The sequence below is a fragment of the Vespa velutina genome, chromosome 22, assembly GCF_912470025.1.
Source record: "Vespa velutina chromosome 22, iVesVel2.1, whole genome shotgun sequence".
NCBI classification, from domain to species: Eukaryota; Metazoa; Arthropoda; class Insecta; order Hymenoptera; family Vespidae; genus Vespa; species Vespa velutina.
In genome coordinates, this window is record NC_062209.1 from 2819596 (window position 1) to 2837333 (window position 17738).

Genomic DNA, 17738 nt, shown 5'->3' on the forward strand with positions numbered 1-17738 from the left:
TCAGGCACTTTATAATGTCCTTCACCCTTTTTTCTTTTCCCTCTCTCACTCTCTCTTTCTCTCTCTCTCTCTCTCTCACACACACGCACACACATAGACACATTTATTCTCTCACTCTCATTCTCGCTCTCTCACACACTCTCTCTTTTTCTCTTTCTCTCCCTATCTCTATCTCTATCTCTATACACACAGACACACACACACACATACACAGAGAGACGTGCGCATATTTAACAATAAGAAAAAACAACGCCCGACATAGATCGATGTATTATTTTTCCGTTTCCCTTTGTATCTCCTTCTCGTTTATTTATCTTTTTGTTTGTTTGTATCCTTTTTCTATATGTGTATCTTCTTTTTTTTTTTTTTTTTAATGTTTTTTTTTCTTCCTTTTTCCATTTTTTTTTCTTTTTTTTTCTTTTTGGCCTTTCTCTTATTCTTTCTCGTTGAATGAAATCCCCCCCCCCCCCTCCTCATCCCATGTATTATTATGTTATCATCTCTTCATCATCCGAATGATCGCACGTCGAAGAATAAAACTAAACGTCATCGTGATATCACACGCAAAGTATAGTCGCACACATGTACTAACACAGTATCGAGTTTCGTTCTATGTATAAACTTTTTCAGTTGCTACTGATTTCAGTTGCTTCTTCTTCATCTTTCTCGTCTTCTTCTTCTTCTTCTTCTCCTCCTTTTTTTATCCTTCTCATTTTTATTCTTTCCTATTTGTGTCAGAATTGATTCAGCAACGTATGATACTTCGCTTTCAATCTCAACGTTTCGAAAGAAATTCAAACAAACTTACATTCTTGATTCTATACGTTCGTTCGTTTGTTCGTTCGTTTGTTCGTTCGTATGTTTGTTTGTGTATGTGTGTGTCTCTGTGTCCCTGTGTGTGTGTGTGTATCTGTGTGCGCTTGAGTATGTATGCGTGTATGCGGATATATGACATACGTGACGTTTTATAGATCGAGAAACGTATATCGATCATCATAGATTCTTCGACGAAAGAATATAGATGGTATCACCTTTCTTCTCTATGTTTGCTTGTGATTAAGTTTTATTTTTAATGTTCTATGTCATCAGTTCTGTCGTATCATCAGCGTCGATATCATCCACTGATTCCATTCTAACGGTTAATTGCGTGTAACCCATATTTGTTTGTCTTCTCGCTGATATTGCCTAAGGGTAATTAAATATTTATTAAAATACATATGTTAATTGGATTTACAATTGACATAATAATGTCAACGTTATTATTATATTAATATTAAAATATAGACATGAATTTAAATTGTGTCAGTATACATGAATAAGTTAATATCGGCCGATTAATATTGATAATAAATTATCGAAATATTAATATTAATATCAATAACGAATAATATTACACTTTATATATATATATATATATATATATATATATATATATATATATATCAAATCACATTTAGAAACTTATAGGTATAGAATATGATCATTGAAATATAAAATGTGAAAGCTTTTTAAATATTTTAAAATTAAAAGAAAACCCACAATAGAATAAAAAAAAAAACATACATACGTACTTGAAGAGCAACGAATATCATTGCGAAGAGCGCAACCGACGCTAAACAAATCGCCACGGCCATAGTCGTAGCTGCTGTTACGGCCAACGAAGCTGAATCATTATTATCAGAACTTTTATCAATTATTTCGTAACCTTCGGATATCGAGGAGTCTCTCGATGGTACCCTTCTTTTGCCAGCCGGTGAACTGTTCCTGCAGCCACCTTAACAACGAGAAAACAGTCGTAAGTTTCTCGTTGACAATAACAAAAAATTGATGTAAATTAAAAAAAGAATTAATAAGAATAAAAGTCTTTCCTCTCTCTTCTCCATATTTTAATACAACTCTACTCCATCTTCTATATATGCTTCAACCATCCCCACGCCCACGCCCCCGTCCTCTTTTTTTTTCTCTCGTTCGATACAACACGATTACATCTAAAATCATTTTGAATTTCATTTCAGGTTTCTCTCAGGAGGCACAACTTTTTTTTTCCTTTCTTCTAATATGGCGTTGCGTGTCTCCGTTAGATGTTCTTACGTAATGTATTTTCTTTGTAAAACGTCCGAGAGAAAGGGGAAGGGGAGGGATGGGGGGGAAAGAAAAACCAAAGGGGTGTGAGAAGGATGGTGGAAGATAGAACGTCGTTCGACGAACCATATAAAGTTCGTGCCGAAAGTTCGACGATACAACTCTTATTGGAAACGTTCCTTCCTACCTTAAAACTTTTACCGACGCCTTTTTTGATAGAGTGAAAAACGGGGAAGAAAAGATGGAGGGGGGTAGAGAGAGAGAGAGAGAGAGAGAGAGAGAGGAGTGGAAAGAAGAAAGAAAAGGAAAGGAAAGGAAAGGAAAGATTCCTAAGTTCCATCGAAAAAGTGTATACTTTCCCCCACATGGGATTGGATGGTATTGGATGAAAGTCGAAGGATTTTGTTTCTTTTCTTTTTCTTCTTTCTTTTTTCTTTTTTCTTCCTTTTTTTTGTTCTCTTTTTTCCTTTTTTTTTACGGTCGAACTTGTAACGACGCACGCGATACGGCTTATTTATCGCCAAAGAATAATTACTTATCAGTACGTAGAATACTATTTTTACATCGAATGTAATAATTTACTTTTTTTCTTTTTTTTTTTTTTTTTTTTTCTTTTCCCCGTGTAATTTGACACGCTCTACCACGTAAAGATTGACGATATATCACTTTCTTATTTGTTAAATTTTCTTTTCTTTTTTTTCTTTTTTTTAATTAACGCACAACGTGTTAAGATATAATAACTTACCGGTTTCTGGGTCACAGAGACAACACTCATCGGTATGTGGACCCTTTTCTAACCCCGTACAACAGGGCACACATTGATTGTTTAATTTGTCAAGGTGCAAAGGAGGTGAGCAAGCGGCACAACTGAATTTCCCAGGTCCTGTACACCTGCGACAATCCGCATGACAATTCTTGCATAGTTGCGTCAATGGATCGTAATACTGTGCACCAAGACAATCCATGCATAGACCACCTTCCAGCATGGAATGTGCCGGACAAGATGTACACTCGAGTGGACCCTCGCCTAAAAAAAAAAGAAAGAAAAAAAAGAAGAAGAAAAGAAAAAAAAAAAAAGAAAAGAAAATAAAAGGAAAGAAAAGAAATTAAATGCGTTACGCGTCGTGATTCGGGACATTCAATCTTTCACCTACCTTTACACGTACGACAATAATGATGACACTTTTGACAACCAAAATTAGACTTAAAGAAACCTTCTGGACATTCAGGATGACATTCGCCAGCTGCTAATTGCCAACCTGTTGGACAAGTCACGCATTGATCTCTCCTAGGACCCGAACAAGTTTTACATGATAGATAACATTTGGCGCATTGGCCTCTGTCACTGTAATAGCTGCAATTAGAAAAAGATTATGGATATAATTATTAGATTCGAAGATATTATTTCTTTTGTATCTTTACGTAATTGGATCGTTGCCACAGGCAACGTGTTAGAGTTATTAAGGTCAATTTATTTAACGATCCAAATTGTTTTGCTCCTCGAATAAATTTTGAATATATTGAAGACGTAGGTAAAGATTTACCCTTGCGCGCAGGACGATCTACATTCACCACTCTGAAGTTGTAAACCGTCTTGACAGGCGGTGCAGTTAAGTCGCGAGACACAACTCTTACAAGTATGCAAACAAGGCACGCAAATCGGCCTGGAGGGTTGGGCGACTGAGTAATAACCGTCATCGCACTGTGAGACGCATCGACGACCTTGAAGTAAGAGAGGACTTTGACAAGATATACAAAAGTCCTCGGTGGGTCCTGCACAACTTTCGCAGGTCGAGTGACAAGGTTTGCAATGTCCATCATTGTAATATTCAGCAGTGTCGCAACGATTTCGACTTTCTGGCGCGCATACACCTTTCTTGTTTAAACTCCAACCTTCTATGCAATTTATACAGCTAGATGTTACGCATGTCAGACATCCCGGTGGACAGGATACACATTCGCGTCGTTTTTTATCGGCACTATAACCAGCTGGACAAGAGGCTCGGCAGTTACCTATGAATGGAGGATATCAAGGATAATATCATGAATCAATCTCAAACAGATCGATTTTATTCACAATATTTCTCCGATAACAATGCTTACCGTCAAGTGAGAATAAATTAGGTCGACAAGCTATACATTGATTTTCAGACGTGCCATTACACGACTCGCAGCTGGGATGACAGGGTGCACAATTATAGTCCTGCGTTTCGTACGTGTAAAGAGGACAGGCCGCGTAACATTTGTTCTCGTGCATCACCAAATGATGCTCGCAGCTGGTGCACTTGTCCGGTCTGTCCTGGCAGCTGGCGCAATTGGCCTCGCAGGGCACGCACGTGCTGTTCTCCGTATCTATGAAAGATCATTGTACATTGTTGTTGTTATTATTATTATTATTATTATTATTATTATTACTTTTCCCCAAATTCGATCGATTAACACAATTTACGTTTTATCTCGTTTCTTTACTCACTCTCGTAATAACCCTCCGGACATTGTTGAAGGCAAACGGCCAGATCGGTAACTCGTAGATGAGCGGGTGCACACGATAGACAAGAGTCTTGACCAGCCCCAGCGCAAATTTCACAGGACTCGTGACAAGGCCAACAAACACCACCTTGATTCGGGAAACTTCGTGGTGGACAGCGGCTGACGCACGTACTGCAAATACAGTACTCTTCGTTTTCGCGGATACGTGTAATAAAAACCAGAGTTTTTGTGATCCCAAGCATGATTCTCTCTTATTCAAGAGATAATAAAAATAGATCGTAGTAATGCCACTCGGTGAAAATTATTATAGAAAAGCGAAAGAATGAGTTGTTACGTCTTACTCCTATTATTGGTTTTTATTACACACGAATACAGACAAAAACGATTAATTTACGCTCGATCCTTTGTCATCCCATCCTTGAGTGAAAGAGAGAGAGAGAGAGAAAGAGAGAGAGAGAGAGGGAGAAGGAGAGGGAGAGAGTTCCATCACTCTCGGTAGCATTATTCAGCGAGAACAAAACGTTTTGATTAGTATCACAATGAGGAAGACAATTTCAGCATGCTCGAATTAGAAAATAGACAAAAAAAAATAAGATTGGAAAGTTTCTTCATCAATTTAATTCTAATAACTTTGAATCATTTTCTTTTTCATCGTGAAAGTGAGTTAATCAAAAAGAAAGATGAAAAAGGAAAGAAAAATTAGCATAGATATAAAAAGAAAGAAGATAAAGTTGATAAATATCATAAAAGAAATGTAAAAAAGAAGAAAGTGATATCACCGAAAGTAATCCAATAACTCACTTGTCCAGCCGATAATTCTTGCAGGCGACACATTGCGTTGGACCCTTTCCGTAACAACCTTGAGAATCGCATTGTGGATCACAGTCATGAAGTATCTGCCTGGTTGTGTCCAAGGAACCATCTGCTATCTGAGAGGATGGAACCGAAGGTGAATCGAAACCCGAAGCTGCTGCTGTATCCCCTGGTAACCGATTCGTCAAGATTGGAGCTGAGGAACCATCAAGAGTGGCCACCGACGCATGGACGTTCGAAGCTGCACCAGCGTAAGGTCCCTGGTAACTCTGAAAGGTAGACGGAGCAAAGAAGTCGGTGTCGTCCCGATGGTCCTGAGCTAGCGGATCATCGTCTATCGAGAACGGGTAATGCACGGACGAGAACGGAGAATGCGCTTGTACCGGGTTAAATTGACGTGTCCGTATCCTGATAGGGTTCGTTGCTGTTCCATAGAATATCAGTTGCCACTTCTTCAGTATACCTGCGTATATGGAGAAAAAGAAAGAAAGAAAGAATGAAAGGAAATAAATAAATATTTCCGTGAGAATATATTAGATTTTAATATTAAAATTATTACGTCGTTTTCAAGAATAATTTTTCGATTTATTTCATTGATTTCACTCAATATCAATAAATAAATTCGTTTGGTCGATTAATCGAACAAAATTATTCGCGAGAAGAAATAATGAGTAATTATATATTTTTTTTCTCTTTTCTTTTTTTTTTTTTTTTTTTTTACTTCGCAGAAATTACACTACGTTTTGTTTGTTCATCGTCTCAGACAATCGAAAGTATGAGAAATTTATCGAATCGACATACTACTCGATACAATTATCACGATGAGAATGGGAACATTTGGATTTTCCTTTTTTTCAAATGTCGATAAATCTCAATTGCTAGTCATCGATGTAAAATATGAGATTGAAAATGTACGAGACAGAATAAACGTGATATTGTTGTACGTTTGCGCTTATTAATTGCAATCGGTTATTGATTAAATCGTCTACGATATATTTCGATCATTGGAGAAAACATCGAATGTGATTATGAATTCATGGAACGTCTCGATAATAAAATTATCTAACGAGCGACTCGAGATCTGGATAATAGAATGTGAATCTTAGGACTTTGAAATAGCAACGATGAATACTTGCCTGGGGAATTGACGTGCCGACTTCCGGCGTTAATGATCTGCAATGTCCAACGTCCATCGGCTTTCTCTCCCCAGAAATGTACACTTAGGAAAGGCCAATCGTCGAAACTGGAGCTAAGAACGTCTCGTGGTCTTTCGAAGAGTAAAGTTGACGTGGTACCCATTGGTGAGGTTAAAAGTAACCTTAGATTACCTCGTGGAAAGAATCTCAGAGATACCTGATGGATATCAGTTTAAAATGGACGTACATAAAGAAAAAGAAAAAGAAGAAGAAGATCAATAAATACTTGGAGAAATTTTTTCTCTTCGAGTTAAAAACAAAAAAAGTCGAGGACGTTACCTTACACTGAACGTGTTCGAGAAAGCGAACTTCGTTCAAAGATCCAGCGCATCCAGTAACGTCCAAATATACGCTCAAGGTATATCCGTAAGTCGGATCGATGGGCCGTTCCTCGTTTATTTCGTCGGATTTGCAGATGTGCTGTGGTGGCACATTGGTCCATTGTTCGGCTAGACTGACCATAGCGCCTGCGTCCATAAGCCCGTATCCAAACTTGTGAGAGACCTTTCTCTTGACCCCGTTCAGTATCCAACCGGGTTCCTTTTCGAGGGGTCCAGATCTCGACGTTAACACTACGAGATATTGCATGTCTCTCCAGGTTAAACTTGGATTTGCTTCTAGAGCCAATGCAGCGATACCAGCCGCCAATGGGGCCGATGCAGATGTCCCTGTATGTTCTACGGTGCATATGTGATCTGGTCGTAACTTAGCGTCCATGTCTACCGTTGCAACGCTCTTATCATTGCCAGGTGTTCCCGAGGAATAAGTTGAAGCCAAGGTCGAGCTACATTCTTCCAAGTACCACGGTTTGTAACCTCCTTGAGTTGCGCTCGATATTGATAACGTGAAGATGCTATTTGTGTATCCATCGCAATTACACGAGTCCGTGTGTCTACCACCATTACCGGAAGCCCAAACGAATATTGAGCCTTTTCCTTTGCGACCCTGTTCATCGTGTACGTGTCCATCGTCAAACGTTTTATTCGAATAACATGATAGACAAAGCATAACATAGAGAGGCATGAGAATATTTGAAGGAGCAAATATCAAGAGTTCTCTCATATGTCTCTGGGACATATATATATATATATATATATATATATGTATGTATATATATATGTACCGCATATGTATTTACATATTACGCTTCGATGTTTCTCCAAACGAGCCTCTTCTTCTCGTATACTTTATTATCATATTTTTTACAATGGCAGGAACTTTTATACTACACAATTTGACCTTTGAACCTTTCTTTTTCTTACAACACCATCATAAACTTACATTACTTTATTTATTAGAGATTTAAATGTATAATATAGTTCTAATGTATCTCTGAAGATACAAGCAAAGTGGATATTAATAATACTTACTTTTTAAAGAAATATCGATATTTCACTGTAACTGTTCTAATTTATAACACGAATTTTTCAGTATTCGTACGAGGTAAGCTAAGAAAAAAAAAAAAAAAAAGAAAAAAAAAGAAGAAGGAAAAAAGAAAAAGAAAAGTAGTAAATGTCACACAAGTAATTTCAGAAATTCATGAAGTCAGCCCAAAAGTTATTCTACTTTACATAACACAGAGGGGTTTTGCTCTCATCGGATTTCGAATCGATAATACACAGTAGTTTCTTTTTCGCCTGGAGAATCATCGAGGGGTAAAAAGTTTAACGCTCTAATATAACTCGTAGAAAAAAGAGGAAAGAGAAAAAGAGAGATAGAGAAAGAAAGAAAGAGAAAGAAAGAAAGAAGAAAAAAAAATTAGAAAGAAAGAAAGAAAGAGAGAGAGAGAGAGAAAGATAAAAGTTAAAATGAATGAAATTCGCTTACGCTTGTTACTCCATAAATAAAAGCCCTTCTAGCGAGCGGACCAGGACCATCGACCGTCTTTCCATCGTCTTCAGGGCCCCAAGATGCGCTATATATGTCTATGTGATCAGGATTCAATCCTAGCGCTCTGGCTTCGACGGCATCGTTTACCGGGCCATCGAGCATTCGTACGCCTGAAAACACGTTAGGTATGTACGTGCGTGAGTTTCTACATTCCTCCTTCTCTCTCTTTCACCCTCTCTCTCTCTCTCTCTCTCTCTCTCTCTCTCTCTCTCTCTCCCTCTTTCTATCTATCTCTTACTCTCTACATATAAATATATATCATATATACAAGGTGTCCCAAAAAAGATTATCGATCTTTCAACCAGATAGTAACCAATACGAGACATAAACTTAGAAATCATTCTTTTTATTTTATTGTTTCTTTACAAGGAGGACATTATTTTCTGTCTCTTTTTTTCCTTTATTTATTTATTTATTTATATTTCTTTCTTCTTCTTCTTCTTTTAGAAATGACTCTCGTCTTTATCCAACTTTTGAGACACCCTTTATGTTTATTGTACGTATGTATGTATGTATGTATGTATGTATGTATGTATGTATGCATGTATAATCTTACGTGCTAAGATTTTGTAGAAGTTCGTCAATTCTCTTCAATGATAGGGGTTGATCCTATGATTCTTGAATTAATTGCATCCCCAAAAACACGAGACGCATCTCGAATAATAATAAACGCGACGTGATCTCAAATAATTCTGTCAATAAGCGAGATTAAACGTAGTTCGCCCATTTATTTAGGATACGAGGAATATCATTATTAAAGGAAGTTTGCGTGTTTTCTAAGAAGAATTTCACTATTGTTATCGATACTGAACTTACGACATTTACGACGTTAGAATTTTTACGTATAGAAATTGGATATATCGTGCCTGTTAAACACTTTATACTTTCGTGTACGAATATTGTCTAACAGAAGGGGTTTAAAAAAAAATATTTCTTACCGACAGATGGTAAATACGAGCGATACTATCAACCAAGTATAAAGTGATGTCTATCTTCAGGAACTAATGATATTTATCAATTTAAAAAAAGTAATTAATTATAAAAGAAAGAAAAAAAAATCTAGATAACTATAAGCAAGATAAGAGAAATTTGAATAATCGTTTAGATTTAAAGAAATGATAAACCTGTCATATTATAAACATTTTTGTTCCTTTATTTCGAAATGATTAAAAATAAAAAGAAAACAAAATGTATTACCTCCGATACTGGAATTGTAAGCAACTCCAACGCCGCAGTATTGGTTAAAAGCCACTGCTGCTACTTCGCCAGCACAACGAGTGCCATGCTTATTATCACCATTATCTCGTGGCATTGGATCTGAGTCGTTATCATTGATGTCATAACTCGCCTCATGATCATAGTTCAACGCAAGATCTGGATGATTAGTTTGAATACCATCGTCTAATATGGATACGACTACGCCTTTACCCGTGTAACCCTTTTGCCAGGCTGGTCCTAAATTCATGTCGTATCCATCTTTGGCACCACCGTTCTAAAAGAAAATTATTTATTTCATTCATTAGATATGTCATTTGATTAATAAGAAAAAAGATTAATAAAGATGATTATTAATGGAAAAATATTATATTTTCAAACGTATATGAAACAACAAATTGTATATACTCGTCGACATATGAACAAATAACAGATAAACGGATAAATATATCTAGTTCTCTTTCTTTTTATCTTTTTTACTGTGTCGAATCTAACGAACGTAATTTGAATGCATTCACGATTATTAATTCGTGCGAGGCTTTTCTTTTTTTTCTTTTTTTTTTTCGAGAGTGAGAGAGAGAGAGAGAGAGAGAGAGAGAGAGAGAGAGAGAGAGAGAGAGAGGGAGAAAACGTGATTGCGATCAAAGGACTAAGTAAATTCATTTATTTTATTTTTTTTTTTTTTCGTATCCTTAGATAACGAGCACGCGATAAAATTGAATGAACCTATGTGACTAAATTAAACAATGAATGTAAGTACTTTTGTGCACAGTGTACATAATTTACAAATTATATATATATATATATATATATATATATATATATATATATATATATGTTCGTATTTTGAAAGTTTTATTTCATGAAAAAGAAAAGAATGAAAAGAAAAAGGGAAAAATAAAATTTTATTCTCATTTCATATCCAAAGAGTTTTTCCATATTTCTCTTTCTTAAGTATAAACTTTATATCTATTGTTTTAGTACAATACAATTATATATCGGCATAAGTAATATTTAAAAATTTTTTGCAATGTAAATAATTATTTCTATAGACTAAAGGATTAAGTAGAAACATGATGTAAGTGCTTTAATCTCTCTTCGGCATTTTTTTGTAATATTAAAAGAAATAATGACGTTAAAGGAAAAAAGAAACAAGAACAAAAAAAAAAAAAAAGAAAAAGAAAAGAAAAGAAAAAAAGAAACGAAAGAGAAATATTTAATCCATCGGATGGAGAAAAATATTGTCTCACTTTTTTTCCCCCTGATCAAATCATAATGAATTTTCTTCTTGCTGATTTACATTATGACAAAAGATAATTCGAATATATACTCACACGTTTTTAAACGCATGTATACATATATTTATATATATATAAATTGTATTAACTTTTTATATTCAAAATTTATTTCAAAACTTATTGCACGCTATATAAACGTCAACGAGACAAGATTCCCTTAGTTCTTTAGCCTTTTAGTATTTATCCAATTCAACGTAGTTGCCTTTCGATCCTACCAAGAACAGATTTATTTGTTAATTGAGTTAATTGAGTTGGTAGTAGCTGAATATTTTTAGTCGACCTATAAATGAAGGCGAACAGAAAGATTGAGAAATGTAAAGATAGAGAAAGAGAAAGAGAGAAAAAGAGAAAAAGAGAAAGAGAGAGAGAGAGAGAGGGAGAAAGAGAGGGAGAAAGAGAGAGAGGAAGAGAGAGTGTACCTTTCGTTTTAAGATAATTCCGTGGTAAATATTTACATAGGATAGCTACGTATCCGTTTCGACGACTTTAAAAGGAAACAACAAGGACGAAGAGGAAAAAAAAAGAAAAGAAAAAAAATTGTGAAGCCACGTGGAAGAAAACATTTAATCCTATTACTCCTACGTACAGATAAATATATATATATATATATATATTAACTCTTAACAAGCAATAATAATCTACGTAGTAACGAAAGGATATTCGATTTCTTCGAACGTAAAAAAATTAGGTTGATTTACGTTTCCACGTATTCATTACTTTTGTATACTTAATTAATTTTTTTTAATTTTGTTTTATTTCGTTACGTTTTTTTATCTTTCTTTATTAATGATTATTCGATTTTAATCATGTACATAAATACAAATGTATATATGATTGAATTTCTCATCTTACATATATATCTTCTGTATCACTATAATTTTTATCGTACAAAGAAAAATATTACTGTCTATGCAATGATATTTGCATATCTAAGAATATATATATATATATATAATAATGCGTAATGATCAAACTAAAATTAATATTCAATTTCTCTATTTCTGTCACGTTTAATAAAAATTCTAATACTTCAAGTAAATATTCCAATATTTATGTAAACTTTTTAAATCCATAATTTGTTTTGTTTTTTTTCCACGAGAATGTCGTCAATTGTCAAATTTAACATCATAATGGAATAATTAATGTCTAATAAATCGATATTTACATAAATAAATAAATAATAATGATAAAAGAAAAAAATAGAAGGAGCAAAAAAAAAAAGAGAGAGAGAGAGAGAGAGAGAGAAAATGAACGAGACACATAGAAAATCAATACCTGACGGAATAATCAATATTTAATAGATCAATAAATAAATAAATAATATCGATAAAAAAAGGAAAACAAAATAGAATGAAAAAAAGAAAGAAGAAGAAAAGACAGAAAACAACGAACGGGATACGTAGAAAATCGTGAATAATTAATATCTGAGTTATTAATATCTTATAATAAATCGATAAATAAATAAATAAATAAATAAATAAATAATTTCGATAAAAGAAAAGAAGAAAAGATAAAAAGAGAGAGGATAACGAAATAAAAAAAAAAATAAAGAATAAGTAGCAAATATATATATACATATGGGAAGGGTAAATAGATAAACCGGTGGTGAGTACCCTCATTATGCATCACTAATGTCTTCCCGATATACATATATACATATATAAATATATATATATTTATATATATATATATATGTATATATTATCTACCATTATTTTCATTGTTATGTTACATTAATCGAAAGCGGTCAAAGCAATTTGTATAAATGCCTCTTCGTTATTTTATAGACGTGCACGTAGAATATATATTTAGACACGAGTATCCAGTACCGAGTACTGAACACATACATACATACATATTATATATATATATATATATATATATATATATATATATATATATATATATACATACACACAATCACACCCACACAACTACGTCGAAAGTTACTACATGAAATTGCACTTGTTTGCTACGGAACACATTTTCGCGCAGCCATTTCGCTCGAAACTAATCCAATTCTCTTGGATACTAATACGTACGAGTACATTAAGGAGCAATTTGAAAGTGGTCAATAGGTAAAAAAGGCCAAAGGAATAGGTAGCTTCTAATTTTTTTTATTTATTGATTTGTAACGTGCGTTCTATCACACGGCCACAAATGCATGTTTATTTTTTACTTCATCAGCTTGTTCCTTTTTTCTTTTCTTTTTTGTTTCGCCCAAATTCCTCTTGCAATAGCAAAGTAATTAAAAGTTAATATTATGTGAGACAAGTAAAAATGCATTTTGTAAAGCATTTTATTCGATAGTTTCTACGATTCTTCGATATTATTTACGTGCACTGTATTCTAACGTGTTATTAGAAGAAAAAGATATTGAATAAATAAATGAAAGAAAAGAAAAAAAAAAGAAAAACACAAACAAACAAACAAACAAACAAAAAAAGAAGAAAGAAATGAAAGAAAGGAAATCTCGCCAGGTATGTGTGCATGTAATATTTCGAAAAAGGGAAGAAATAAAAAGACGCCTACGTTGTTTGTTGAATACCAAAAGGCAGAATCAAAAAAAAAAAAAAAAAAGAAAAAAAAAGAAAAAAAGGAAAGAAAAGAAAAAAAAAAGAAAAAAAAAGAAAAGAAAAAAGAAAAGAAAAAAGAAAAGAAAAAGAAATAAAAAGAAATCTCAAACGGTGCTCGCTCGCATATAATAGCAATTCAATTTGCTGTATTCAACGGATCACGTACGATTTGCCAGTGGTATGGGTTGGGCGTGGGGGTGGGGGAGGGGGAGGACGGTTAAAGGAGGAGGGTTAAAGGGAAGGAAGGTTCGAGGGAAACTCTACGTTTGGATTGCCTTACGAGAAGCTGTTATAGAAGCACGAAGTGAAATTCGAAAGCGGTCATCTACATACGTATGTAAGTGTGTGACTTGCCATATGCAACAATATGTTACTCGGCAAATTTATCGGATTATTCTCGAAAACAGGATATATATATATATATATATATATATATATATATATATATATATATACCCTCGTCCCACTACCCCTCTTTCCCCCATCCATTTGTTCGAATTTTCATTCTTTTCTTGTATAATACAACTACATTCGATATTTGTATAATTTTATTAATATCGGCTTCTTCTTATCCTCTTCCTCCTCCTCTTCTTTTTTTATTTCTTTTTATTCTTTTTATTTATTTACTTCTTTTTTTTTTTTGTAAAATATTCACTTTCTCAATTTTGTCAACTAAAATATTCATTTCATTGTGAATATTTCTCTCTCTCTCTCTCTCTCTCTCTCTCTCTCTCTCTCTCTCTTATCTTGATCTTTTTCTCTTCAGAAAGATGAAAAAAAAAAAAAGAAAGAAAGTAGAAAAAAAAGAAAAGAAAAGAAAAGGAAAAAAGAGAGCTTCTTAAGAGTTCAAGAAATCCCATAGGACGATGAAGTTCTTTATCCCGAAGGGAAAGTATCACGTTTTCTATGGGAATTACAGTAAAGAAAACGTAAGAAAACCTTCTCCCTTCTTCCATAGTTATGCGTTCCACGATGCTACGTGACACTTAATTTTTACGATCTTTACGTTGTCATTGAGATGCAGCTCTCGGTTATTCCGAGTTGTTGCTTTTACCCCTGCTCCCACCCTTCTCTCCATCTCTCTCTCTCTCTCTCTCTCTCTCTCTCTCTCTCTCACTCTTTTCTCTCAGCAGATCGAAGTTTCTTTCTATCGGAGCTTTTCATCGTTCATCGCGCGACGTAATTGGCTCTTGCGAAAAGCTCGATGAACGACGCTGAACGTTCTGTTTCCCATTGGAATATATATATATATATATATATATATATATATATATGTATATATATATATATATATATTTAATCGAAAGGAAAAGAAAGAAAAAAAGCAATAAAAAAAGATCAGAAAAAAACAGAAAAAGAAAAAGAAAAAAATGAAGAAGAAGAAATATAAGATATAAAGCTCGGATGGAAAGGGAATAGTAATTACGATGATGATGATGATGATGATGATGACGATGACGATGAATGAAAAAAGTATATATAAATGGACTTTAATCTTTTTTTACCGAACTTTAACGTCCCTTTCGAAAGTCCGATTATCCTCGTGATATTCTTCTTCTTCTTTTTTTTTTCTTTTTTTTTTTTTTATTTTAGCATTGTTATTATTATTATTTTTTTTTTATCCTCATCTACGCGCGATATAATCGACACAATCTATTACTTTTTACAGTTTCGTTTTAATCGTGGCCAATCCTGCCATCGGCATATGATCCTCCCATAAACGAGTTTTCTCATTTAATATCACAATAAATGTATGGATGTACGTTAATGAATAACCCGTTCGTTGTATTGAGAGATTTGTTGGAAATTACTAACCAACGTAGAGAGTTTCGTTTGACGTCGAGATTCAAAGGGCGCTCGCATAGAAACGAAGGTATTTAACCTATGCGAACCTTGAATACTTTAATTATGCTTCTGGATATAGCACGGCCAGTTGATCACAGTAAAATTAACGTTAATATCATTGAGTATTTATATTAGTAGATGTTATCTATTTTATTCATGAAACGGTATTATTATTCGCGAAGGTTTGTTATCACGTAGATAATATACATATGTATGTATATAAAAGGTGTATTTACATTTTATTTATTTATTTATTTTTTTTTTTCTATTTCTTTTTCTTTCTCTTTTTTCATACGACACAGTTGACGTTTAATCTTTTTGAACGTTTTATCATAAACAAAATTTACGTTAATACCGTCATCCCAAAGAAATTTTATCGCTGAACAATATTTTATGTCGTTGCTTCTTTCTCTTTCTTTCTTTCTTTCTTTATTTATTTATTTATTTTCTCTTTATTATGTTACAAACAAATATGAAAAACATATGCAATTAAAGGTCATTATTAGCATTTAATATTGAATGGAAATTAATTTTCTTAATGCCTATAAAATGACATTTTCCCTGGATATGATACAATAAAATTTATTATACTCTCTTCGTGCATTTCACTTTATATTTCTAATAGTATGGGAACAAAGTGAGAGAGAGAGAGAGATAGAGATAGAGAGGAAAAGGATGAAATTCTATCGTTTAAGGTTTAATTTTCGATACAAATAATAATAATAATAATAATAATAATAATAATAATAATATGCAATATTAATGCAAATTTAATAACAGTTTAGTACGAATGATCGAATTAATATATACTTTTTATATCAAAAGATTTCTCTCTCTCCCTCCCCTCTCTCTCGCTCTTTCTCCTTCTAACTTTATATTTGAATCGATCAACTAAAAAGCGAAAAAAAGAAACATATAAATAAAAAAGAAGGTGTAGATAAACAAAAGAGAAAAGAATAATGCTCGTATCAGTTTCATTTTGAAAATAGAAACGTGTGTATCGAACGGCTTAATGTATCTCTATTCGTATGGTGCGATCAATCGTAATAGCATGAGCGGATTCGATATGCCGGTATTTCGGCTGATTAACTCGGTATCTCGCTTACATTTCCCCCTCGACCTTACCGGACATTCGATTATACGATAAACAGACACGAGAATTAATGCAAATTATTTCAGTCGCGAAGTTATTACGTGGTCGTCGTTCGTTATAGCGCGATAATTGGTCCTTTGTGTTGGCAGTACGACGTTGAAGTTTATGTATGTATGTATACGTATACGTGGAGCTTCGTTAATTGGAAATGCGAGAAGGAGTGAAAGCGAAAGAGAGAGAAAAAGAAAAAAAGAAAAAAAAAGAGAAAGAAAATAATTTAATAAAAATGAGCTTCGTAGAAAAAATTTTTCTACTTATAGATTAACGAATACGATGAAATTATTTGACAATTTGTCTGCGTATTTCTCAAAGAAAATAAGAAAAAAAAAAGAAAAAAAAAAAAAGAAAAAAAAAGAAAAAGAAAGAAAAATACGACGATGATCCTTTTACAATTCGAAATATTTCATTATATGTAATTATTTGCAAAGAAACGATTTTATCTTTTAACGCGTCTTGTTGTATTATCAAAGTTGGACTCTTTGAAATTCAATTAATCAATCGTTCCAATAATCGAGAATCTATTTAACTACTTTATCAATGATAAAGTTAAATATCTCGCAAAGTTATTATCATTTACATAAACAGGTACACTAACTTATATTTTATGTATAAGAAGATTCTACGTTGTCTATGGGAAATAAATAAAGTTTATCACGGTTCACGAAAAACAAATTAAAAGAAATAAATAAGAGTGTATCAATAGATTCCATTTGATGTAATTTTCTTTAAGAATTTAATCATAAAATACACGCTTACGTATATATACATACGTGTACATAACGATTTACATTATATTCATAGATACATATGCATATATATATGTATGTATGTATGTATGTATGTATGTATGTATGTATGTATGTATGTATGTATGTATGTATGTATGTATATGTAATACATATATCGATGTCACGAATTTTGAGTAACAATCGACGATTTTGCGATAACGTTTAGTATCTCGAATATTTTCCTGCACCGTCGAATTTACCGGATCGCGATTTTTCCCCATTCATCGAAGCGAAACGATTTTCGAAGCACGCGCTTCCGTAGAGAGTCGGATTTCGTAAAATACGTTTGCGAGGCCTCACCGAACCTTTATCGAATGTCGTACGGTTCGTTGAACGATACATTCCCGTCACGTAATTCGTCGCACTCACTTGCTCGCTACTAGTTTCTCAAG

General features: G+C 33.5%; 1 protein-coding gene across 6 annotated transcripts in view; it reads right to left on the reverse strand.

Moving 5' to 3' along the window:
- Window positions 1-653: 653 nt before the first annotated feature.
- LOC124956415 (furin-like protease 2) overlaps window positions 654-17738 on the reverse strand; it is a 334792-nt gene continuing 317707 nt past the window's right edge. For 3 of the 6 annotated variants that reach the window (XM_047512197.1, XM_047512203.1, XM_047512202.1), the window contains 12 exons: window positions 9669-9963; window positions 8409-8581; window positions 6861-7526; window positions 6522-6738; window positions 5374-5848; window positions 4556-4743; window positions 4186-4434; window positions 3627-4095; window positions 3237-3436; window positions 2828-3109; window positions 1572-1774; window positions 654-1185 (listed from right to left, as the gene is read on the reverse strand). In XM_047512197.1, coding sequence (XP_047368153.1) covers window positions 1078-1185; window positions 1572-1774; window positions 2828-3109; window positions 3237-3436; window positions 3627-4095; window positions 4186-4434; window positions 4556-4743; window positions 5374-5848; window positions 6522-6738; window positions 6861-7526; window positions 8409-8581; window positions 9669-9963 — 3525 coding nt within the window. In that variant the 3' untranslated portion in view covers window positions 654-1077. Of the gene's footprint in view, window positions 1186-1563; window positions 1775-2827; window positions 3110-3236; window positions 3437-3626; window positions 4096-4185; window positions 4435-4555; window positions 4744-5373; window positions 5849-6521; window positions 6739-6860; window positions 7527-8408; window positions 8582-9668; window positions 9964-17738 lie in introns of all 6 variants that reach the window. The other 3 variants (XM_047512200.1, XM_047512198.1, XM_047512199.1) reach the window with 3 other exon arrangements.